Source organism: Anopheles arabiensis, chromosome 3 (genome assembly GCF_016920715.1).
Source record: "Anopheles arabiensis isolate DONGOLA chromosome 3, AaraD3, whole genome shotgun sequence".
Lineage (NCBI taxonomy): Eukaryota > Metazoa > Arthropoda > Insecta > Diptera > Culicidae > Anopheles > Anopheles arabiensis.
Genome location: NC_053518.1, coordinates 70,424,950 through 70,448,559, shown reverse-complemented (window position 1 = coordinate 70,448,559; position 23,610 = coordinate 70,424,950). Strand labels below are relative to the sequence as shown.

Below are 23,610 nucleotides of genomic sequence, written 5' to 3'. Positions count from 1 at the left end.
TTTGCTTTGAAAATGTTTGTCTCCGATTTAAATAACCAAAAGAAATCGAAAAATAATGTAATCTCATGAACATCATATTATTTGCTAATTATTATAATTTTACCACGAAAAGAGCCTTGAAACGTGAATTCTTTTTTTGCTTTAAAATATGCTTTGTGTTAAAATACTTTAATCCAATGACTTTTGCTGTTACTATTATTGTATATTAGCAATTGAATAACCTTTTTTTTTCATTTAATATGATTCAATATGATAATTTGATTCAAATTTTACATTAGTTTTCCTGTTTACATTCTCTTTAATAAAAATCAATCATCTTGAACTGCAGCGCACGTGGAGCCAACGACTGAAATTTGAATTCTTTTGCTAGCGCCATCTATGGGCGTCTAGCGTAAACTTTTACTTGAACGCACGCAGTGCGTAGCATGGTCCAAACTAATATTTTTGTTAGTTTTATTTCGGCGTTTTATATTGTTCTATACAGACATTCACATTCTCACATTCTCCTGTTTGTTAATATTAGAATTTGAAAATAGCAATCCTTAATTAATTGTTGTATCGTAAAATCTTCCGCAGAGCGATGAGTTTTAACGTTTTCACTGTGGTCGATCACTATGCAAATGTCCTTTTGGTTGGTAGATGTCTTTCCTGACGGAAAAGTGGCTCAAAGTAAGTTTTTTCTTTGTATTTTAGATTGCGAAATTTACCAAACTCTTTTTAATTTTATTGATGTAGTTGTGGTTTATCGGTAAGAAAACAACAGATATTTTTCTACCAAATTTAACTCAAAACACTGCTGAAAATGTATCTTGTTCACTTCAACGCTAAGTGCTTGCTCTAAAACATTTTTTTATAAACAATTAAACCTTTTTTTTCGTAGCTGTCACTTCGATGACCAGAACCGACGATAGTCCGGTCCCGGTGTGCGGCGCACACAAAAATAACATCTGCTGTTTGCTGCTGTCCCTTTGCCCGCCCCGCACGTTCCCGGTCGCTTCCGCAGCAGCAGGCCACTGCGAGCCTGCAGCCTGCCTCAGTCGTCCTTGTCGCAGGCCCGCCGCCGCACACAGCCATTCAAAGCTGCCGCAAAAGCTCTAGCGGGACGTGCCTGGTCCGTGTGTCTGCCAGTTCAACAGCAGCAGCAGCAAACAAACAAAAAAAACAGCACACACACATCATGCGGCGCATACAATTGGCGCTTTATTAGGTTGGATCGAAATTTCGCTTTCAGCTTGAAGGATTCGCGTGCGTGCGTGCCGAGTACAAATTCGGACAACAGTTTCTCGGTGTGCGCGTGTAGTAGCCTTCGTAGTAGTGGTCGTTTTCTGTGCCAAAATAAAAAAAAAAACATACACACACACAACGGACAGCGAACGGTGTGTTTATGTGCGCGGTGCGCAAGAGCGGTAGCAAAAAGGCGAGTAACAACGTGATCGAATCCGCACCGCGTTTTCCGTCCGTAGTCGAAGTTCACACGACGAACGGTGTCGTCGGGACAGCGGACCAGGCAGTGCGGCCACCAAGTGCAGTGACAGCGAGAGAGAGAGAGAAAAAGAGACAGCCGCTCCACGACGGTCACCGTGCCACGGGTTCAATAATCTGCCCGAACCGAAAAGCAAAAATTAGGCTACTACGATTACACCAAACGGCAGTGCTGACCAGCGGCAGTGTGTGATTTAATTTAATTTAAGTATAGGCCCCCAGGCGGCAGAGAGCAACGACCGTCCGCGGCACGCACATTCCAAAGCATTCCCACCGAGCAAAGGGTGAGTGTGCGAAAGGACACAACCATGAGCAGCGGTGGCTCGTCCTCAACGGCCGGAAGTAATGCGGGTGGTGCGACGGCCGCCGCAAACCAACCTGGACAGGCGGCGGACGTTGGGAACCGTGGCTCGGACGGAAGTGGCCAGGCCGCCGCCACCAACGGACCGGAGGGAAATATCGTGGAAAAGCAGCCGAACGGTGGTGGTGGTGCTAGTGCGGGTGGTGGCACGCACGAACCGCACGCCTCCTCACCCGCCCATCAGCATCGGCACGGGGGCGGCCAGGGCGGTGGGACGACGACGACGACGTCCACCAGCACGGTGCTGCGGCGCAAGACGAACGTTTGTCTGATCTGCGGCATTTACACCAATCTGTCCCTCAACATCTTCGAGCCGCGCAACGGGCCGAACATTGTGGACGTTATCTACGAAAAGTACAAGTTTCGGGTAAGTGGAGGATTTTTTTTTCTTTGGAGGTGGACACGGACACACAGGGTACACCACGGCACACACAGCAAAAAGAAAACGGTGAAGAAACGTGAAAAGGTGGCTGTGGGATTCCTTTACGGGCGTGCATGGGTCGGGCTGGTTGTGTGAAGACTTGATTATCGATTTTCCCTTCTTCCTCTGCTTCTGGCGGGGCTGTGCGTAGGGATGAACAGGATGAAGGGATACGCTTACATCGACAACGACTTGCTCTTTTGCACTCCCTTTGCGTGTGTGTGTGTGTGTGTGTGTCTGTGTAAACGGACCCTTTTTTATTGTTCCACACCATTCACGCTGCTGATGACCTGCGCCCTACGGTTGTATAGGTAGCACGCTCTGTCTCTCTGTCTCTATCCTCTGCGGTGGGCCACCAAACACGTGGAGAGGGTGCTAGGAGGGAGGAATAGAGTGGAGGTGTGCTGTAAGCGCTGGGAAGGATATTATTTTATGTCACACACGCACGCACACACACCTTGTGGCTCGAATGGACACGGGAAGATGTGGCGCGCGAAGACAACGCGAACGACACAGAACGCAGGAAAAGAACAGCTGGCAGGCTTTTCCCGCCTTCTTGTGCCGGGCTGTGTGTGATGCTCTCCTTCTCTTCCCTTTATGCTGTACATTCAAGCGGGGTGGAAATCCATTCAATGACGATCATAACCGCGGCGAGCAGATCCCGTTAGAAGATCGTTTCCTTTGAAGGTTAGCTTTATTAATTTACAACCGACATTATTGGGCCAGGTAGCGCATCCAACGAGGGGGGGGGATTGGATTATCGAGCAGGGGTGCGTAACCAAGGGAACGAGTAGGCAGCACTGGGAAGTGTTTGCCTGTGTGTCTGGGGCTGTATCCAATTACATTGACAGACAGGGGACATGCACTTTTTGGGAAAAGGTGTTTCTGGGGTTGTTTAGAAATTCCCTGTCCCTGGCCAACACGTCTTTCTTGATTCGGGTCGTCCATGATCCATGGTTTTAAAACTATGTATCTTTTGATTGGGATAGCTCTTACTGAAGTCTTCAATTCCAGGATGCACAATATTCAGGTTTCAATGCTTTATTTCTTTATTGGAGTTCGTTTGGTACTACGTAATCTCACTATCCGCTGGTTTAGTTCTTCAACTCCAGTATCTGTCCTTGTGAACCCATGTTTTAGCCCTCGAAGTGGATCTTCAGTTACTGGATTTTCGGCTAGGATGTCCGATCGCAGTGAAAGTCACTTCCTGTGAAGTAACTTTTTGCATTTCCTACAATCATAGGCATCTTTGATGTTTGTGGAGCGCATACTCAAAGAATGTTCTAGTCTTCCAGAAGATTCCAGAAACGATTGATATTTAGGCACTAAAATTCTTCAAGAATCAATTCCAGTATAGCACAGGTCTCCTAGCTCACAGGCCTTCGAACTGGTCTGTATCGGCCCTATTGACGTAACTTTTGGCTAACCAATAAACGATCAAATTTTGAAGAATTCTGCAAAGAATTTGAATTTCTAGGAAATTCTCTAGAAAGGAATAGAAAGGAATTTTGCAAGGAATAAGCCGGTCTAATGGTACAGTCGTCAACTCGTACGACTTAACAGCATGCCCGTCATGGGCTCAAGCCCCAAATAGACCGTGCTGCCATACGTGTAGGGCTGACTATCCTGCTATGAGGGGCAATCCAACATTCATTGAAAGCCAATCCCACAAGTGGTACAGAGGCCGGCCGACAACGGTTGTTGAGCCAAAAGAAGAAGAAGAAGAACAAAAACAAGAAATTCTCTAATATTGTAACATTACTTTGGTCTTGAAACAGTTTAATTATAAATACAGATTAATATTCCTCGAAAAGATAAACTCATTTTAAATTGAAAGTGTCCCAAGCCTTCACTCAAAAGGTCTAGCTTATTTATTCCAAAGCAAAAAAACCTCTTCCGTTAAACATATTCACAATCTTTAAATAATTAGTCTTACAGACTTACCTTATTAGCCTTCCTTATTAGTTTAAAATTCCCATTCCGCCGTTAAACTCGCTCAGAATCCCCCCATTTTTTCTGTGTGTCGCTCCCCCTTTTTTCACATCTACTTTCACCTGCTACTGAACACAGCGAAGAGAAAAAAAACACTCCACTAACCTTTACACACATTCCCTACTCTGCAGGCCGAGCGGGGTGATAACGCGGACAAACACATCTGCTTCAGCTGCAACAACTGGCTGATCAATTGGTACTCGCTGCAGAACACCTCGTCGGGCAGCTCGCGCGCTTACGAACCGGCCCCATCGACGAGCCGCTCCTCCTCGGCAGCCGCCGCCGACAGCAGCAACAACAGCAGCCGGCCCGGCGGTCGCCGCCAGCATGCCCACAAGCCGCGCACGAAAGCTCCGCATCGTCACGTTTGCCCTCCGCCGGCCGGTGATAAGGAAAATCGTCCCCAAAAACGTACCGTGCATCAACCGGACCAGCACGGCCAGATATCTTCCACCACGGGCAGCTTGGAGGAAGGCTGGGAAGGAAGGCCGGCCCAGCAGCTCCATCCGTACGCGAAAAAGCTGCACGCACCGTGCACAGCACGCCGTGGATCGCTTGCGCTGAAGGAAAGCAATGGCCAGCAAGTCGGTGGCAATGGGTGGTGGAACGAACGCTCTCACAAGCAGCTGTCGGACGCTGTCGTCTCGAGCAGTACGGAGGAGGGCCCCGATCCGTACCGGATACTAGTCAAACCGTTCGAAAGCCGCCTCATACAGATGCTGCAAGGCCAGGGCACGAGTGTGACGAAGGAGCAAGCCTCGCCGAACCGTGCCGGCCCGTGGGTACCACCACGCACGATCGATAGCGCGAACGGGAACTGCGTGACCGTGGCGTCCCAAAGAACGGCGCCCGATGCGAACGGAAACGACGCTAGCAGTCACGTTCGGAACGATGCGCCAGAGGATGAGGACGATAGTGGCAGGGAAATTGTAATCAGCTTCGATACAACCCTGTCGGAAGTGATCGATGTCGTACCGTCACTGAAAGCCATCCAGTGCTGGTACGGCAATGGGGATTCAGCGTCGTCGTTGGAGTCAATGGCACGCCACGACGGCGATCCCGTACGCTCTCTGCGCCAGCGATTATCCTCCGGATCGCTTACCGTGTCGCTTATTGACGGTGAGGCGCACCGTGGTTGTTCCAGTGGTGGTTACGTTTAGTGGAGAAGCGAGCTGTAGAGTTAAGATGCGCAAGATTATGTCGAAACAGTAGCAAACGTGGTGGTGCAAAACATTTGTTGTTAGTTCAATCCTATCCAGGAGAGGATGCCAGGGATAATCAGAAGTCCTCGAGTGTGCGTGCCGATGAGCTCGCTGGAGGGGTGTGTATTTGTTACAACAGAGCGTGTTTTAGTTATGACCAAATCGTTAAACTAATGAGGTGTGCACCAGAAAAAACACACACACACACAAAGCAAAGGCAAATGAATGCTAATCGTGACATATTAACTTAATTAAGATTACAAGATATCGATATTTTGCCATACAATTATGAATGGGAAGAGGTTTATTGTGAGCGTAGGCCATAGCGAAAGAGAAAGCACGAAGCCATTCGAGATACAGTATGCGTGTCGCCTGTCGACCTAACGAAACTGACTGGGACTGCTTAGTTTAATTTTGTTTTTAGTTTTATTTGTACCGTTCTAGTATCGCTTCCAAAAGAAACTCAACACTTTCCCTACTCTTCCTACTATTGTGCTTTGTTGGGAGGGGAAGATACAATTCGTTACGTATGTGGTAAGGCTAGCAATGGTAAGGCATTTGGATCTCATATTTTCAAGCATCCCCAGTGCGGGGTGGGTTGTGTACATTCCGTTAGTAGTGTAGCAGCAAGAACAAAACAAACCCAAACTATTGTCGAACAAACCAAATCAATGCGTGTGAAAGCTTCAAAAAACGGTGACCGACAACAGCAGTTACTTGCAGGGCAAAATGTTAGTATTATTGCGAATTTCTTTACACCGTTTAGCCGTTTGTATTGTGAGCTTATAATCAGAACCAATGGTAAATGATCGTGTAGCAGCTGTCTTATCATTCCTATTTTTACAATTATTATTTTTTTCCGCTGTTAAACTCTACCTTATTTTGTGATTATCGTGAGAGATGAGAAATGGGGAGATATACACGCTGGATTTGCGGTACAAATTGCGTGCGTGTCATAGTCTTCACCTCTCGGGGGTGGGCAAGCAGAAACGCAAACAAACAAGCAAACAAGCATTTAGCCTTATTGTGCGTGTGCAGCTAACTTAAACGAAACAATACATAATGTTTGGAAAATGCCGATAAATGCTGGAATGAAGCTGGACGGCCCAGAAACCAAATCCCTCTCAACCGATGTGTCTGTCCCCTTTCTGTACCCACATGATGACGTTTCCCGTGGCAACCGACAGCGAATTGTGCAGCATGAAAGCAAGGTGGGCGCACAATTGCTATACTCCCTGTCGATCGATCACAGCAGCCAAGTGGTTTGCCGCAGTCCGCTGCAGTGGTTCGGCATTCGTTTTTCGGTTTTTTTGGAAGCAAGACGTGGATCGTGCATTTTGTGTGTGCCTTAAAACAGAAATTCCAACCCCGGAAGTAGGAGACGCGTGGACCAAAAAAAAAAGCGAAAAAAAACATCAACTAGGAACAGCTAATTAAATTTCACCGCCCCCCAAAAGCGTGTACCACCAACCAACAGCGTGTGCGTGTGTGATCCGTAGGAGGAAAAGCCAATCCCTGTCTGCGTGTCCCATCGTGGTGTGTTCCCTACATGCATTCGTTTCATGCGCCGTTTGAAACGAATGTGTGAAGGAATATCCACCGAAATCGTTGCTGCAAAAAGGGAAGAGACTTTGAGGTGGAAAAGAAAAACGCGAACGTTCCCGTGTGTGTGGAATTTTGCGCTACGAAATTAGACCGGGTGTTGGAGGGAAGGTAAGTGTTGTTTTTTGTCAAATTACTAACAGTTGGATTTTTTGTTGGGGTTCATTTGTGATTTTTAAATCCAAACTTGCAATATGCGTACAATGGTCTCTTCCTGTGGCATGATTAGCTCAACCTTTACTTTTGATGTCGGTGTGTTGGCTACGGTTGAGTTTGAGTATGCTTTGGTTTCCAACAGAGAGGCACCAGACAAGAAGTCGATCCATAATTTGAGCGACTTTTGAAAAATTCTTCACAATTTTCAATTTTTTTTTAATGCTTGTCTTTATTCAACATTTTACATCAAATTTATTTCGAAATAAAATCATGCTTTTTTATTCAACTACAAAGAGCATCGTGATAGTGAAGGGTAAAGTTTGGCAAAAATTCAGTGTCGACTCCGATCCAACTCTGATAATTTCGGAACCGACTCCGGAAGGTAGGTCAACCTAGCATAATCCGTAGTCGTTTGGAGTCGGCTGGAGTTGTCTGGAGCCGTCCGGAATCGCCCAGAGTCGTCCGGAGCCGTCCAGAATCGTCCCGAGTCGTCTTGTGTTTTTTGGATTTGTTCAAAGTTGTTCGGAGTGATTCGGAGTCGTCCGAAGTCGGTGGAAACAACGCGCTGTATACGAAGTGCACCCGCAGAGTGAAAGACAAAAAAACACACACAACGAAATGAAATACCTGATCACAAGCACATTGCACTGGACGGTTCCAGTTTTTTGTGTTTCGGACTGGTGCACAATTGAGGATATTTAAGGCACACGCGGCTCTTCTGTATAAACCACTTATATTCTAATATAAATAACATATATTCTCCAGGACTGTTGTGTGTGTCGGGTCGCGGCCTATGATCGAGTGCCGACCCTCGGTAGCCCGATCGCTCCCGAAGCTCTTAACGGCCATTCGGACGTCGGATGCTGTCAGTTGCACGACAGCATCGAGTCGCGGTTACACTGCACCGTTTCTGTACACAACATCTCCCTCTCTTAATTCGGCTGGTACAGCTGCAACCTGCGCGACGCCCTTCTATCACAAGAAGAGCGGCGAGGTGGACCATTCATTTGTTCACATACGCAGACTATGCTAGGGGAATGTTGTGCCACGATGGCTAAAACTGGGTTTGCTAAAATGCTAAAAATTGTGACGGCTATTTTGTTCCAGAAACTCTACCCTCAGCCATTAAAACATCCTACCGTAAATTAATACCATTATTTTCCATTCTTGTATCACTTAATTTCTAGCACTTCTTTGAGACATGTACCCTCTCGCCAGGGATCCTTTAACTCATATACCCGTTTATAAATCATTATTTACGCCTACGCTAAGGTTCTTGCGACCTCATGTGTCTCCCTTTTCTTTGGTACGCTTCGTGACAAATTATCGGCGAGGACTGTTTACGAAGGTAATTGGCGCTATCTATTCGACCTTCATAATTGCCATAGCTATATAATCTGCGCAGCATTGTATCACGTTGCATGGGCTTAACCACCTCATTGTAAAGGAATGGAATTGCATTTCCCGTGCCTGCTGCATAATCTATGCCATCACCAGCCTTTATACTAGCTACTAGACATTCGGTCTGTTTTTTATCAAACCTATCATGCTGCTTTAAATTTCTGCCCTCTCTATAGCAATAACTTTCAATGGGTGTTGACCACAGACCCAACAACTCAAACAGATCCGCACCGAATAGCATAAGATCATGTTTTGCCACTCTTATGGTTACTTCAGCCGTAACATTGCCTAGTGTGGCCTCACATAGAAATTCACCCTCGAGCATAAGACCAGCTCCTGAAGCAGTTCTCGCTGCGACGGAAAGGGGTTTGAGCCGGGGGCTCCCTATTTGTTTCCATGTACGCATGCCTATTATAGAAATATCCGACCCTGAGTCGAGTTGCAGGTGAACTGGCTTGTTGTTGAGACTAACCTCCACGTATTTTCTCCTAGATGCTACGCTCTGCACACTCACAGTTACCACTTGTGCAACATTCCCTTCCTGTTCCTCATATCCGAGGCCATACTCAGGATGCCTAAATTTCCTTCGATTTTTGTTGCAATGACTAGCTTTGTGGCCTATCCGCCTACACTTAAAACATTCTTTAGTACGATATGGGCAATCACGTTGCCAGTGGTTATCCCCACATGCCCAGCAGGGCTTACTCTGCGTCGTACGCTGATCTAGCTGCGATCTTTTGACTTGTAAGTGTCTTTCCGACTGTACAGCCAACACATTCTCATGTGCTGGGGACTCGATCATGGCACTATCCTTCTTTAAGTTAACTATCCTGCCGCACTCCGCCGACAACTGCTGCAGCGTAATATCTGCTTTATCTTCTATTCGCGCAAGCAGCCTCGTACGGAAGTCAACATCGTGCTCTGACTTCAACCCGCACACAAACAATAAACACTTAAATTGTTCCTCTGTAAGCTTTCCAAGCTCAAATCCGACGCACGCCTTGTTCAACCTACACGCATATGACATATGGTCTTCATTCTTATTTTTCGCTATTTGCAAGCACTTGAACCTTTTGCTAAGCAACGACTCTCGCGTGTCAAACAACTCGGTCAACCTCTGGACCGTTTCCGCAAATGAAAAATCTCCCGCTTTCCGGGGCAATATAAACGACGTGTACCTGTCGTGCTCGACCGGACCTAACTTCCTCATCAACAGCCTGACTTTCGCGGCTTCATCTATACGCTCCGCATCCTTCCTAAACAGCTCCTCATATCTCGCAAACCACCCACCGAACGTTACACCTCCTTCCTCATCATAACGAAATTCCGTTATATTTCTCGCTAGCGTGTCAATGATCTGCTCGGGGTGTACCGCGGCCGTAGACGCACCTAAGTTATTTAAACGCTGGCATAATAATTCACTTATAAGCTGCTGCTGCTGTGCCATCTGCTTTTGTAGCTGCTGTAGCGTTTGCATCATCGTATTATCACTTCCACTCAAATACGGACCTGTACTTTGGTGCTGCTGTGTGGGAGCCGACTGCGATGGCGCCGTTGGAGCTGACAGCAATGGCGCCTGACCACCGTGGAACAGTGGCAATGACCCGGATTGCGATGGCGGTTGCGCACGTATCTGCAACGGCGCTGCATCTTCACTTCGCTGCATACCACCGAGAATGCGCTGGTCGCCCAAAAGATGCACGTTGGGTTGCAGCATCGCACCGTTCTGCGGAATTAGCCCTCCGCTCGCGCTAGCTAGCCCTAGCGATGAACGACGCATCTCCTCGTCCATGGCACCAGTCTCCTCAGAGGACATCCTTCGCCGCTTGGGTCGCGGAATTTTCACTCGGATAAATAAACGAAACAACAAACAATTAGAAACTCGTCGCCACTTTTGTGTTTCGGACTGGTGCACAATTGAGGATATTTAAGGCACACGCGGCTCTTCTGTATAAACCACTTATATTCTAATATAAATAACATATATTCTCCAGGACTGTTGTGTGTGTCGGGTCGCGGCCTATGATCGAGTGCCGACCCTCGGTAGCCCGATCGCTCCCGAAGCTCTTAACGGCCATTCGGACGTCGGATGCTGTCAGTTGCACGACAGCATCGAGTCGCGGTTACACTGCACCGTTTCTGTACACAACACAGTTGTCTCCGACCGACTCCGATTCCGGCCGACTTCGATCGACTCTGGATGACTCCAGGCGACTTCGGACAACTGCGACCCATACAACTAGTGATGGGTAAAGTTATCAAAAATCTGGAGTCGACTCCGATCCGAATCTGATAAATTCGGATTCTACTACGTAAGGTAGGACCGCCCTGCATTATCCGGAGTCGTCCGGAGTTGCCCGGAGTCATTCGGAGTCGTAGTCGTCCGGAGTCGTTCGGCGTCGTCCGGAGTCGTCCGGAGCCGCCTATCCGAAGTCGTCCGGAGTCGCTCGGAGTCGTCCGGAGTCGGCCTATATATGAAGTGCCTTCGGGCGACTCCCACTCCGCACGACTCCGAACGACACAGAACGACTCTAAACTGCTCCGGACGACACTGGGCGGATCTAGTGGTCACATTTTGCTGGATTCGGAACTGGACTAATAATAGTCCAAGTCCGATCGGAGTTGTAGGTTCGCTCCGGAGAGTACCTCACTACATCATGATATGGAAATAATTCTCACTATTTGTTGAATTATTCAAAGCATTTATTGAAAAGAAAACGCGCTCAGAAACCTTTACTAATATTAAAACAAAAACCATAAAAGCATTCGACAAAAAACGGTCCTCCTGTTCAAATTCAAACACCATCCAACATGGCCGCCGCACAGCGTACTGTCACCACCACTCGACTGCCGGCGCTTTACCAACCTGAGCGGAAGTTGCCTGCCGCGCGTTCGAGCAGTTTTCGAGCACCGTCGGCAGTGCTTGGGCACGTCGCAGGCCGTACCGCTGCCATCTTGCTCGTGTCGCTGAAGTTGTGCGGTTGTGCTTCTGGAACAGGATCGCACAACCACTCACATTTTTTTGTGAATAAAAAAAATACCAACAAAAATACACAAAAAAATCATAAAAAATCAAAAAATCTACCCCCAAAAAAATCGCAAAACTGTGAAAAACCAAGCAAAACACACAAAAACCCCCCCACTATTACCCAGCCGTATTTTTTTCATTTCGCAAAAAAGAAGAGATTGCCAACAGTGCGAGTGTGCGTGTGTGCGTGTGTGCAGTGCGAACAAACGAAGTCGTGCGTGAGAAATTGAAAGAAAGAAAAAATTCGACCGTCGACGTCAGCGCTCAGCTCTCCCCCCGCACCCCTGCTACTACGGTAAAGCATTCTTCTCAGCGTCTCGGCATTTGGAAGCAAGAAGGAAAAGAAGTTCCGTGTGGTTGACAACGCGCGGTGCATCAAAAGTAAGAATCTCCACCTCATCCCCCCTCCGTCCACCTTGTCTCACCATCAAGTACTTCATCCAGCAAGCTGTCACACTGCGCCAGCAGCAAGCAGCAGTAGCACCATCACCGGGCGCGGTAGCCCCCGTTTTTCTTTTCGAAAGCAAAACTTACACACTTTCCCTCCCCTCTTCTCTCTTTCTTCCTCTTCACGGTACGGCGCTCGCTTGCGTGTGTGGTTCGGCCAGAAGCGAAACGTAGCAGCAACAACGTGTCCACCAACACCAACAAACACAGTGTGAGTGCGCGTACTTCGTGATTGGAATATTTTTTCGAATCGGATCCCTTCTGCGTGGATTTCCGGTGGTGTGTTCGGTGGTCATCGAACGAGAGCAACCCACGTGCCCCGTGAACGCGTCGCGTGTGTGTGTGTGTTTGTGTGCGCACCGCTGAATAAGTCGAGTGAAAGTCTCGCAACACCGATACAGGAAAAACGTCCCCCAGTTGGAAAAGCAGTAATCAGCAGCAGCAGCACACAAGATGAATCCCGGCGCACCGAACTACCAGATGGCCTCGCTGTACGTGGGCGACCTGCACTCGGACATTACCGAGGCGACGCTGTTCGAGAAGTTCTCGTCGGCCGGCCCGGTCCTGTCGATTCGCGTCTGCCGCGACCTGATCACACGCCGCTCCCTCGGCTACGCGTACGTCAACTTCCAGCAGCCCGCCGATGGTGAGTAATATTGCCGTTTTTCCATCATTCTAATCTCAGTATTGTGCCCTTTTCGCTCTAGAACCGGCAAAAACGGGTGTGTGTGTGTGTGTGTGTGTGGGTTAGCGCCGGAGCAGAATGATGAACGTCCGGTACACGTGCTTTCTCTAGATCCGACGGCTACGTCATTCCGTCGTTTTTTTTTTTTTTTTCATTCCCATGCACACTGTTACGCCGCCATGTTGCAAGCAACCCGTATGTGTGTGTATGTGTGTTTTGTGTGTCTCGCTCCCTCTCGCACAGTACAGTACTATCGTCATCGTGACGGGGGCTTTTCCCTGTCTCGCTCGCTCGTTTTTGTTCAGGCGGCTCCCTCTGGCGTGTCGCACGGGAAGCTCATTTTGGTGGGTAAATTTCTCGTTTTCTTTTCCAATGCGATCGAAGGAGCCACGAAACACGGGGGGATTTCTTTGCCACGACGCAACATTCATCCAGTGGAGAATGTGGGGGATAAACCTGTGTTTTGTTTGGTTGTGGAAGGGCGGGGGGATGAAATGCGTTTTACAGGTACAGGGAAAAGAGGGGGACATGACAAGGACGTTGAAAGTGTCGTGGTGGAGTAGAAGGAGGGGGGGGGGGGCTTGATTGTTCCCCCCCCTTCCCCGAAAACAGGTGAACACAGGAAAGTGACAACGTGTGAGACACACGAGGGAGAAAATCGTTTCGGACCACGTTGCAGGAAATAGGTTGTAAATTCCACATCGCCGTCATTGAGATTTGTCGGTTGGTGGAAAACAAAATCCGTTGCTTTTTAAACGTGAAACCATTTAGCAAAAATCTTACTGACCGTTTTCTAATGAACTAATGGAAAAATATAATTTTCCAATTGCAATTCTCACTGCGACAGAAATCTACCATTGCGCGCGCTTATCGAATGGTGTGTAATACCATTTTGTTGCGATAAGGGTGTAAGGAGCGGGGGTTATGGATTTACACGGCCGTCGCACACACTGTTTCCAGGGGCACCACCACCCAGGGGGGGCTTTATCAATTGCGCTAAACATGGCACTCGGTTAGTGGTCGGTTCGTTTTAGAAACCCTTCGAGACGACTTCAATGGAGAATCAGGGTTGTAATTTTTACCTTTGAAACGCTGCCGTAAGCCAAAGGAAAAAGACCCCTCTTGGCTTTAATTTTTAAATTTCCATTTCTATCAAAAGTTTAATACAAAATAATCGTTAATTCAAAATCAAACAAATGCAACTAAACCACACATCCACAGCGTGCACAAGTAGCGCAACAAAATGCGCGTCGAGGGAAAATTCGTACCCAAAAGCGGTTGTCCTTCGGCGGCGAAGAGAGAAGGGAGTTCGCCTCTTTTCCCTCCCGCTAGAAATAGTTTAGCCATACAATAAATGCGCGCAAAAAGGGTAAAAGAGGACAGGGGAAGGGAGCGCACGTTTACCTGCCAATCAATGACAAACCAACGAAGAAGGGAGGGGGGAGGGCTGGTCAACAACATTCACCCGCTCTCGCGCTCGATTGCACCTTTATGACGACAAAAAAGCATGCCCGCACGACGGGTGTTCGTATCTGTCTGTCTTGCTTTGTTTGGAGATGAAACAATTGTTGTTTGTACATTATTTTACTATTTTTATGATTTCAAAAACCAATCCATGAAGGAGAAGATGTGATGATGTGATCGTGGTGCAAACGAAGAGAGAGCCCTCGAACACCCATCCCCCGACTGACTAAGCAGCAACCACGAGACGACGGCGACCAAGGGAAGAGGGGGAAGGAGTGTTGTGTCGCCCTCAGAGGGGGCTACGAATTAATCTTCACTTTCAACATGTTTGTCGGTCTCAAAACCGCACGCCGCTGCTGGCTGGCTGGCCTCTGCCACACATTCCAACAACTTTGTGGCGAGTTTTGTTGCTGGCTCGTCGTTCGTGGATGAGAGATGACGGGAAAGGGAGCAGCACGCAGAGGCTGGTGCGTGAAGCCTTTATGTGGACAGCGATAGTTTCGTGTGGGGAATGGGCTGTGTGCTGTTGTTGTGTTACGTGACGGTTTCACTTTTTGAACTGAAATGCGTGAGCCTTTTTTCTCTAAAAGTAAAACAAACTGTCAGGAATGTGCGTTTTGCAATGCTTTTATTCTACCTTTTTTTGTTGAAATAACCGTTTGCTTCTAATCGGTCTTCGTCTGCTTAAACACCATTTAAATGTAATGTCAGTTTGATAATTTGAAACCGTGTTTACACTGTTCCGATTTTATGTTGAACTGAATGAAAAACGGATACACAATGCGCACAGCCATGTTGATGTTTTTTTCTGCAGCTAGACAAACCGCCTCCCCCTAAATATGTTATTTCTAGGGAAAAAGAAGGGAAAAAATCAATCCATAAACACATATTCATTCGCAATGGAATGAAGTGGGAGGAATGTGATCCGTTGTGGGGGCAGAGGCGACAGAGTGTTACCTTCATGTCGGAGTACAAATGCACATTTTGATCGTGTGATGTCCTGGGATTGGAAAATGAATCGATATAATTAGTTTCCATCACACCATTAGCGTGTGTATGTGTGTATGCTGTTCAATTATATGCCACGATAGGGGGAATGATGGCGGGATGATGGGGTCGGTCTGCAGCTTCCCCATTCCCTAGGACCGTTGGTGCATTTGTATGTCCCGTAAATGATGCAATTGCTACACTGGCCAGTAGTAATGGGGAGAGGGCAATTTAATGTAATTATGCTACATGTATGATGGTAGCATAGAGCAAATGGTGCTGTGTGGCGCGCTAATGCTTCGATTGAAACGCTTCCATCATCGGCTACATTGCAATCACTTCCGTCCCCCGTGTTTTTGTGTGTGTGTCTTTGTGTAGATTGATATCAAATAAATGACGATGCTATCAAACGCTTTTTTCCGTTAGGTTTATGTCATTTTTTGGATGACTCATACCTTTTCCTGTTTGGTTTTTATGTTTGCTATTGGAATAAAGTTGCTGTGATAATATGTACTTTTATCAACAAACTCGTTTAAATTAAATAAAAATCCTTTCTTTGCATTGTCGTGAGAGAAGTTGAAGAGAGATGACACATAATACTAATCCTGCTGTTTGTATTTTATCCCAATCAATTGCAGCTGAGCGTGCACTGGATACGATGAACTTCGACCCGATCAAGGGCCGCCCGATCCGCATCATGTGGTCGCAGCGCGACCCGTCGCTGCGCAAGTCCGGCGTCGGCAACGTGTTCATCAAGAACCTGGACAAAAAGATCGACAACAAGGCGATGTACGACACGTTCTCCGCGTTCGGCAACATCCTGAGCTGCAAGGTGGCGCAGGACGAGAAGGGCCAGAGCAAGGGGTACGGGTTCGTGCACTTCGAGACGGAGGAGTCGGCCAACACCTCGATCGAGAAGGTCAACGGCATGCTGCTGAACGAGAAGAAGGTGTACGTCGGCCGCTTCATCTCGCGCAAGGAGCGCGAGAAGGAGCTCGGCGAGAAGGCGAAGCTGTTCACGAACGTGTACGTGAAGAACTTTGGCGAGGATCTGACCGAGGAGGCGCTGCGCGACATGTTCGAGAAGTTCGGCCCGATCACGAGCCACCGCGTGATGACGAAGGACGGCAAGAGCCGCGGCTTCGGCTTCGTCGCGTTCGAGAAACCGGAGGACGCGGAGGAGGCGGTGCAGAAGCTGAACGGCAAGGAGCTGAGCGACGGCAAGGTGCTGTACGTGGGCCGCGCCCAGAAGAAGAACGAGCGCCAGATGGAGCTGAAGCGCCGGTTCGAGCAGCTGAAGATGGAGCGCCTGACGCGCTACCACGGCGTCAACCTGTACGTGAAGAACCTGGACGACACGATCGACGACGAGCGGCTGCGCAAGGAGTTCGCCCCGTACGGTACGATCACCTCGGCCAAGGTGATGCTGGACGAGGGCCGCTCGAAGGGCTTCGGCTTCGTGTGCTTCTCCGCACCGGACGAGGCGACCAAGGCGGTGACGGAAATGAACGGCCGCATCGTCGGCAGCAAGCCGCTGTACGTCGCGCTGGCCCAGCGCAAGGAGGAGCGCAAGTCGCACCTGGCCAGCCAGTACATCCAGCGCGTGAACAGCCTGCGCATGCAGCACATCGGGCAGGTGTACCAGCAGAGCGGCAGCTACTTCATGCCGACCATCGCCCAGCCGCAGCGCTTCTACGGGCCGCAGGTGGCGCCGGTGCGCACCGCGCCCCGCTGGTCCGCCAACGCCCAGATGCGCCCGAACGCGGGCAACCAGAACGTGGCGGCCAATGCACCGGCCGGCGGCTACCCGGCCATGACGGCGGCCCACGTCGCCAACAACCAGTACCGCCAGGCGGGTAACGTGCGCGGCGCCAACCAGCAGGCCCCGAACGCCCAGTCGGCCCAGGCCAACTCGGCCGCCATGCGCAATGCGGCGCGCCCGATCACCGGCCAGCAGACCGCGGCCAACATGCAGACGCGCCCGGTTGCGCCGCAGCTGGCCGCCGGACAGGCCCGCACGCCCAACTACAAGTTCACGCAGTCCATGCGCAATCCGCAGGTGCCGCAGCCGGTGCCGATCCCAGCTCAACCCGTTGCTCAGCAGGCTGTCATCGTTAAAGGTAAGCGAATAGCAGTAGTGAAGGTTGTTTTAGATAGAACGGGGAGTTTTAGAGTACTTCCTTGAGGCGAGAGATCTTTTCACAGCGCAATTTCTTTTGGAAAAGATTCTATTATTCTATTTGTATCCTTTAAATTTACACTATTTCCCCATTTCTGTATCATCTCCAGGTCAAGAACCGCTTACCACAAGCATGCTGGCTGCTGCTCAGCCGGCTGAACAGAAGCAGATGCTTGGCGAGCGGCTGTTCCCGCTGATCGAGCTCATGTATCCGACGCTTGCCGGCAAAATCACGGGCATGTTGCTCGAGATCGACAACTCGGAGCTGCTGCACATGCTGGAGCATAAGGAGTCGCTCAACGCGAAGGCTGAGGAGGCTGTGGCTGTGCTGCAGGCTCACCAGAAGTCTTCGGCCCAAACCAACTAAGCGACGAACCCTCCGCCTAGCAGCAGCAGCGCAGCTGGAAGCGACGTCGTCTCCCCCCGCTCGCGGCTCAGTTGGACACGGACCACAACCACCGCCCCTTGTTAGAGAAGAACTACCCTCCTCTTCATGATTATTTAGTGTGTGCGTTCGTTTTGTCGAGGCGTGTCAAATCAATCCAACAATTGCCGCGCACCCCCTCAGATGTACGTACGATGATGGAAGATGTCACATGCCGCGGGTGGATGTTAGGTAAATTCAATTAAACGAGAACCCCATTTGCACTATATATTCACGGTTGCGGGATTGTGTGTGTAATATTCTTGCGTGTGTTCTGTAGGGGAGGGCAATTGATGGGCACGACGGACGAACTCGCAAAAAGATAACATGAGTGTGGTGGAGTTTTGTGTTCACCTGAATGAGGGTGGGGAGATGGCGCTCGGTTAATTTTTTTTTTTCATTATTCATACTATAATATTGAATATGTCATTTACTCGTAAACAGCGCTAAAACGATTTCCCAGCTTTTTATGCGGAGCACTTTGCGCACACGCTGCAAAACTTCTTATTACGAGATAATATAATCTATCAAATATATTATGCAAAAATATATATGTATGAAGTATATATATATACGAAAAAAATCTACAAAAAAATGGAAAACAAATTATAAAAATCGTAACTGATGAAAAAGGTAACTGAAAAAAGATTGCAAAATAGAAATGAAATCATCATCCTCTTGACACGAAGGAGAAGAAAAAGAAGAAAACAACAAATGAGAGAGATGGGTGGTGGTCGAGCAATGTAGGAGAAGAGAAAACAGCAAAAAAAGCGACACAAGAGCAAGCACAGTAGCAAAAGAGAAAAACAGAAAATTGAGGAAAAAAACAGTAAACAACAGAAAAAAATGTCTACAAAGATTGAAAGAGAAGAGAGAGTACCTTCAATAATTGAACCATGAAAACAAAACTTTGTCAGGACAAGTGAAATGTGCTAAAAGTAACTTGCAGAAAAACTTTTTGAACCAACAAGGAAACTACTACAAGAATGCGCGAAGCAGCAGTAGAAAGTATGGAAATTAAACTATTCTGTCTCTGCCAGGGCGCATATGTTGTGTGAAGATTATTGCAAAAGTTTATGAAAAACAAATCTGAACTTTTTCGTGAAAAAAAACACAGCAGTACAGTGTAGTCGCGTGTACTGTAGGGTAGTAGGTAGTATCCGACCAACTAGCGAGAAGAGAAGGTTACAAAAAGAAGAAAACAAAAAACGCAAAAAATGTGAGCCAAACACAACCATACGATTGGGAATGTTCTTATGCAACAGTAACAGCAGCAAAACAAAAAAAAAAGAAGCGATCCTTATTTCAAAGAGATACAACGGAACAACCGATGCGACAGTCTTTAAAATGATGTAAACGAGAAATAAACAAGCAAAAAATTGAAAAATAACCAAAAAAAAGTGAAAACAAACATATATAAAAACAAAAAAGAGAAAAACTTACGTGTGGAAGAAGCGGATAGAGAGACAGAGAGAGAAGAGGGCGAAGAAGAGTGGTGTATGGTGGTAAACACGCGATGAGGATGACACGCGTGTGGAGGAGGAGGAGGAGGAAGGAGTAGGAGCTGGGTTGAAAGCGTATGATAGAAGCATGAAACTAGGGAACTACAGCCAGACGGAAGAAATGCAACAATTAGGCACGAGAAAATGGGATAAAAATAACAATAGAAAAAAAAACTGAAAAACTTGCAACTGAAGAAAATTCTACAAAACAAAAAAGGGACATATATGATGATGAAACACGGGACGAGTGAAAGCGAAAGTAAGAGAGAAGGATACACTAGGAGAGAAATTTGTATCTGTTCTTCATTAAAACGATAGGTGGCGTGTGCTTTTTTATGTGCGGTTAGAAGCAGATCACACGATCTGGTTGGTGATCGTCTCCCTGTCATAGTCAGCGCAGATGGATTCTTTGCATTTTGTTCATCTTTTTTTGTTTGACAGTAGGGTTTTTTCTTGTTGTAGTATCTCCTTTCGTGTGAGAATCGGTTCCGACGCTTTTTGAGGGTTCGATCTTTTCGATGGCTCCCGCGCCGTTATAATAGTTTGGAGATAGTAGCGACAACGTTTTCAGTTCAGGGTAAAGATTCCCGATAGGAATGAGCAAAATGGAATCTTTTCCCCTTTTTTTCTATCAAAATAATATTCCCGCGTAGGCCCCCCAAGGTAGCTTTGTCAAAATCTAGATTTTAAAACCTTCTTTCTCCAACCAAGTAGAGGACGACAACACTCCTTGCCGCGTGTACCCCCGAGTGAGTGAAGCAGGGCAGAAGTGTGTAAAAGGTGTGCATGGAAACACAAGAACACAATAATGACTCTGCAATGGCTTTTTGCAGCAACCACTAGACAAATGAGACCAACTCAAACTGAAAGATAAGAAGAGTTCGAGAGAAGGGCGCGAAGAATCCACGTAAATTTCACTTTTCAAGAGTAAAGAGAAGACCCAGCAGAAGAAAGTCGCGGCAAACCATTTTTACGTTTGGCAAAGCACGCAATCACAGGATTTGTTTTTGGGATGGAAAGAGTAATGTTTCCACCTCCAACCTGTGCACAAAATTTCACATCTCTCGCCAGGAAGAACGTGTGCGCTTGAGAGACACGTGGATGGATATGGATGACTGTTTGTACCGAACATCTTTCAGCGAGCTATTGCGCAGCACTGTGTGTCACTGCGGTCATCACAGTGGGAGAGAGAGATAGAGAGGAGTGCAGGGGAGTAAAACCATCCGGGACGATAGGTTAAGTTTGCCAGCAAAGGCACGAAAAAACCCACGCGGATGGGGATGAAAAACTGTTTTCATCAGACGAGAACAACAACAAACACACTTCTTCGGGAGAACAACATCAGTTTAGAGAACGAGTTGGAATCGAAAGATCAATCCTGCTGCCGCTGGCTGGCTGGCTGGCTGGCTGGTAGTAGAATCATCGCTAACTAGATATGTGCGTCGAGTGTGGCGTGCGCTAACCAAAAGCAACTCAGTCGGACAGTGGGCAGCACGGTCTCTCGCTGCGAAGAAGGATAATAACGTGTTTCAGTTAAGAAAATTTAAAATATCCGGGCTACTCTAAATTGTATGAGATGAAATTTTTTCCAACAAATACCAACGCAAAAATGTTTATCAATTTCAATAAAAAACGATAAGATCCGGAAATGCTTTCACCGCAGAAGCTGATTTTGATACGAAAGAAAAATGCATACTTTAATAGGATAAATTGTCCGAAAGGGGAAATCCTTTCGTCCTTTTAAGGTCCTTAGATGAGTTTAATTAAAGAATTAGTGTATTTCGGATTACAATAATGTTCCTACAGATCTGAGGTGAGTATATCTACCTAAGGAAGCACTGACTCCAGACGTACAAGAACATCGTTGTCATGACTACGGATGACAAGAGCAGACTTTGTAGGGTCTGAGAAGAGTAGAAGATGGTCGGCACAAAACTGAACGATGGCCAGATTATGGATTTGTTCTCGTATCAAGATTAAGCACGTACGTGAGGTAGAGCCGAGTTGACACATTTTCCAAGATCCCAATTTCTAATCAGGAATTGAAGGCAACAAGACATCTATCAGGAATTGAAGCTAACAACTCCACTGTAGTGCAAGGAGACAATTCTATAACGGCTCCAAATTCCAATCTCCAATAATTCCAAAACGTTTTGACAGATCTTGTGCTCGGAAGACCTCCGCTAGGGGGCGCTAGTGAGACCTGTAACTTGTGGCACTTGTAAAAGTGTAGCCGTGCCTACAAGTTGTCGCGCATTGTTGGAGCTCTCCGAAACTAACTCACTTGCGTTGATAAAGAAAAGCAGCGTGCGCTCGAGTGGTCTCTGAGCAAGTTGGCTCTTATCTGAACTTCAATCTGCACCGACAGTGCTTAGTTGAGCAGTTTGAACACACAGTGCTAGCGGAAACAATGTAAGTAAGGTTTGAATGCGCGAATGTTGTTTATATATGTGTTGAGATATGAACATCTTATGAATCATTCTTTGTGTTTCAGTATTACCAGCATTCCAAAAATCTATCGAATTTTGATAAAATGTTTATGCATCGTTTCCACCGTGTCGACCGTTCCGATGGAAGGCGGATTTATCTCAGGCCATCCTACACTTTGTCCTCCCAAACCGGCCCCAAAAGTAGCGGAACTTTGAAAGGTACTAAACACTCATAAGATTGCCATCTCGAGTGAGCTATCTAATTAGGGTAAATGGTTCATGAATCCCTACAGAAAATCCCCCTACTGATAGTGATACGCAGGTGTATGTGAAGGATTTCCCAGAAAAGTTTACAGCCTCGGAGCTGCGTAACCTGTTCATGAGGTTTGGCTGCATCACCAGCCATCGCATCATCATGCGGGATGGCAAGAGTCGCGGCTTTGGCTTTGTCAACTTCAAGCTCGAAGAAGATGCGGTGAAAGCGGTGGCGGATCTGCACGGCAAGCACCAGTTTCCGAACGGGAAACGTCTTCACGCGACGGTGGTGCAGAAAAATGTGCTGTACGTTAAGCATCTTCCGGAAGATGTAACATGGAAGCAGCTGCTCCAGCTGTTCGCGACGCAGGGCAGCGTCAAGTACGCGAACTTGGTAATGGACGAGCGCGGCATCGACCGGGGCTACCCGTCGGGCATGGCCACCGTCTGCTTCCACAAGTCCGAACATGCCGCTCTTGCGATCGCGAACCTAAATGGTGCCCGCGTGCTAGGGAATCGTCTAACGGTGGAATACGTGAAAACGAAGAGCGAACTGCGGAAGGAAAAGTTTGACATCTACTTTAAATCAGATGATTCGTCCACCAGTGCAACCACACTGAACGATGTGTCTCCCCTTCCTCTCGGTGGGTAGCGCAGACTTTGATTAACGGTGCTGCAAGATGTTCCTGTAAATAATCGAACCTCTTTGGGGGGGGTCTGTTTTCAGTTCCGACGTCGGACGATGCCGCACGCGAGAAACAATCGTTTGCCATCCGGTTGAGTACGGCTGTGCGAGGCGTTTTTCCAGAGAAACGTGAACAGATCGTACAACTACTGCTCGAGTTTGATAATGCGCAGCTGTCCTTGATGCTGGACCAGCCGAATTTGCTTAAGCAGAAGGTAGAGGCCGCCGAACGCCTTATTGCAAAGGTAGAGTCAGCGTCAATTGCGCGACTACGGCTTCTGTAAGAGTTTGGGTTCTAATGGGGACGTATATGAGGGGTAGAATTAGTTTATCATTCGTTATCCAATGTGGCTCTAGAATGCTTTCTCGCAAGCATGGACCAAGCCCATTCTGCCTGTTCACACTTCTAGTTCATTGTATTTAATCATTTAACAGATAACATATTTCACAAAATCCAATAACTTGCTGCAGGCCTATCTTATTTAGCTTTAGTTGTACATTCTTTGCTTTACCATGTGAAATAGCAAATGTTTGGCTTTTATTTAGTCAACATTTTGAATTTAATTTTTAAAACCAGCTTGAAACACTTCGAGCGAGAAAAACCGCGGCTCGTTCGATCCTGCCGCAACTCTTCACCTCTGCAGCGTAAACAAGCTCACCGCACACTGGAAGCTTTGTCCCTTTTTAGAGAGCTTAAACTTGTACATTAGAATATTCCAATAAGAATGCGATTTAACTTCATTTTGCATGTATTATAATTTGCACAATATTTTCCTGTTCTTTTTGTGAAGTACAGCTCCTCAAAAGCATCGAAAATAAACTGAAATCACACAAAACAATACGCGACCGATTTGTAATTTTGTCCACTGTAAGATGAAACATTCGCCCACCATGTGACGTTTCGCCAA

At 47.4% G+C, this 23,610-nt stretch overlaps 3 protein-coding genes across 6 annotated transcripts; all 3 read left to right on the top strand.

Moving 5' to 3' along the window:
• The first annotated feature begins 944 nt into the window (after positions 1-944).
• On the top strand, positions 945-6,586 carry LOC120904617. The gene is made up of 2 exons (XM_040314762.1): positions 945-2,210; positions 4,388-6,586. The coding sequence occupies exons 1-2, from the start codon at positions 1,791-1,793 to the stop codon at positions 5,414-5,416; spliced, it is 1,449 nt and encodes a 482-aa protein (XP_040170696.1). The 5' UTR covers positions 945-1,790; the 3' UTR covers positions 5,417-6,586.
• A 169-nt stretch (positions 6,587-6,755) lies between these two features.
• LOC120904616 (polyadenylate-binding protein) lies at positions 6,756-20,982 on the top strand. Of its 4 annotated transcripts, XM_040314759.1 has the most exons (5): positions 6,756-7,171; positions 11,798-12,026; positions 12,254-12,738; positions 15,867-17,348; positions 17,518-20,982. In XM_040314759.1, the coding sequence occupies exons 3-5, from the start codon at positions 12,546-12,548 to the stop codon at positions 17,772-17,774; spliced, it is 1,932 nt and encodes a 643-aa protein (XP_040170693.1). In that variant the 5' UTR covers positions 6,756-7,171; positions 11,798-12,026; positions 12,254-12,545; the 3' UTR covers positions 17,775-20,982. The 4 variants fall into 4 exon arrangements, with proteins under 4 accessions (XP_040170693.1, XP_040170695.1, XP_040170694.1 ...); XM_040314761.1 differs by lacking the exon at positions 11,798-12,026; XM_040314760.1 differs by lacking the exon at positions 6,756-7,171 and having other exon boundaries at positions 11,547-12,026; positions 12,257-12,738.
• A 309-nt stretch (positions 20,983-21,291) lies between these two features.
• LOC120900069 (polyadenylate-binding protein 1-like) lies at positions 21,292-23,247 on the top strand. The gene is made up of 4 exons (XM_040306590.1): positions 21,292-21,745; positions 21,828-21,981; positions 22,056-22,661; positions 22,745-23,247. The coding sequence occupies exons 2-4, from the start codon at positions 21,867-21,869 to the stop codon at positions 22,984-22,986; spliced, it is 963 nt and encodes a 320-aa protein (XP_040162524.1). The 5' UTR covers positions 21,292-21,745; positions 21,828-21,866; the 3' UTR covers positions 22,987-23,247.
• The last annotated feature ends 363 nt before the right edge of the window (positions 23,248-23,610 follow it).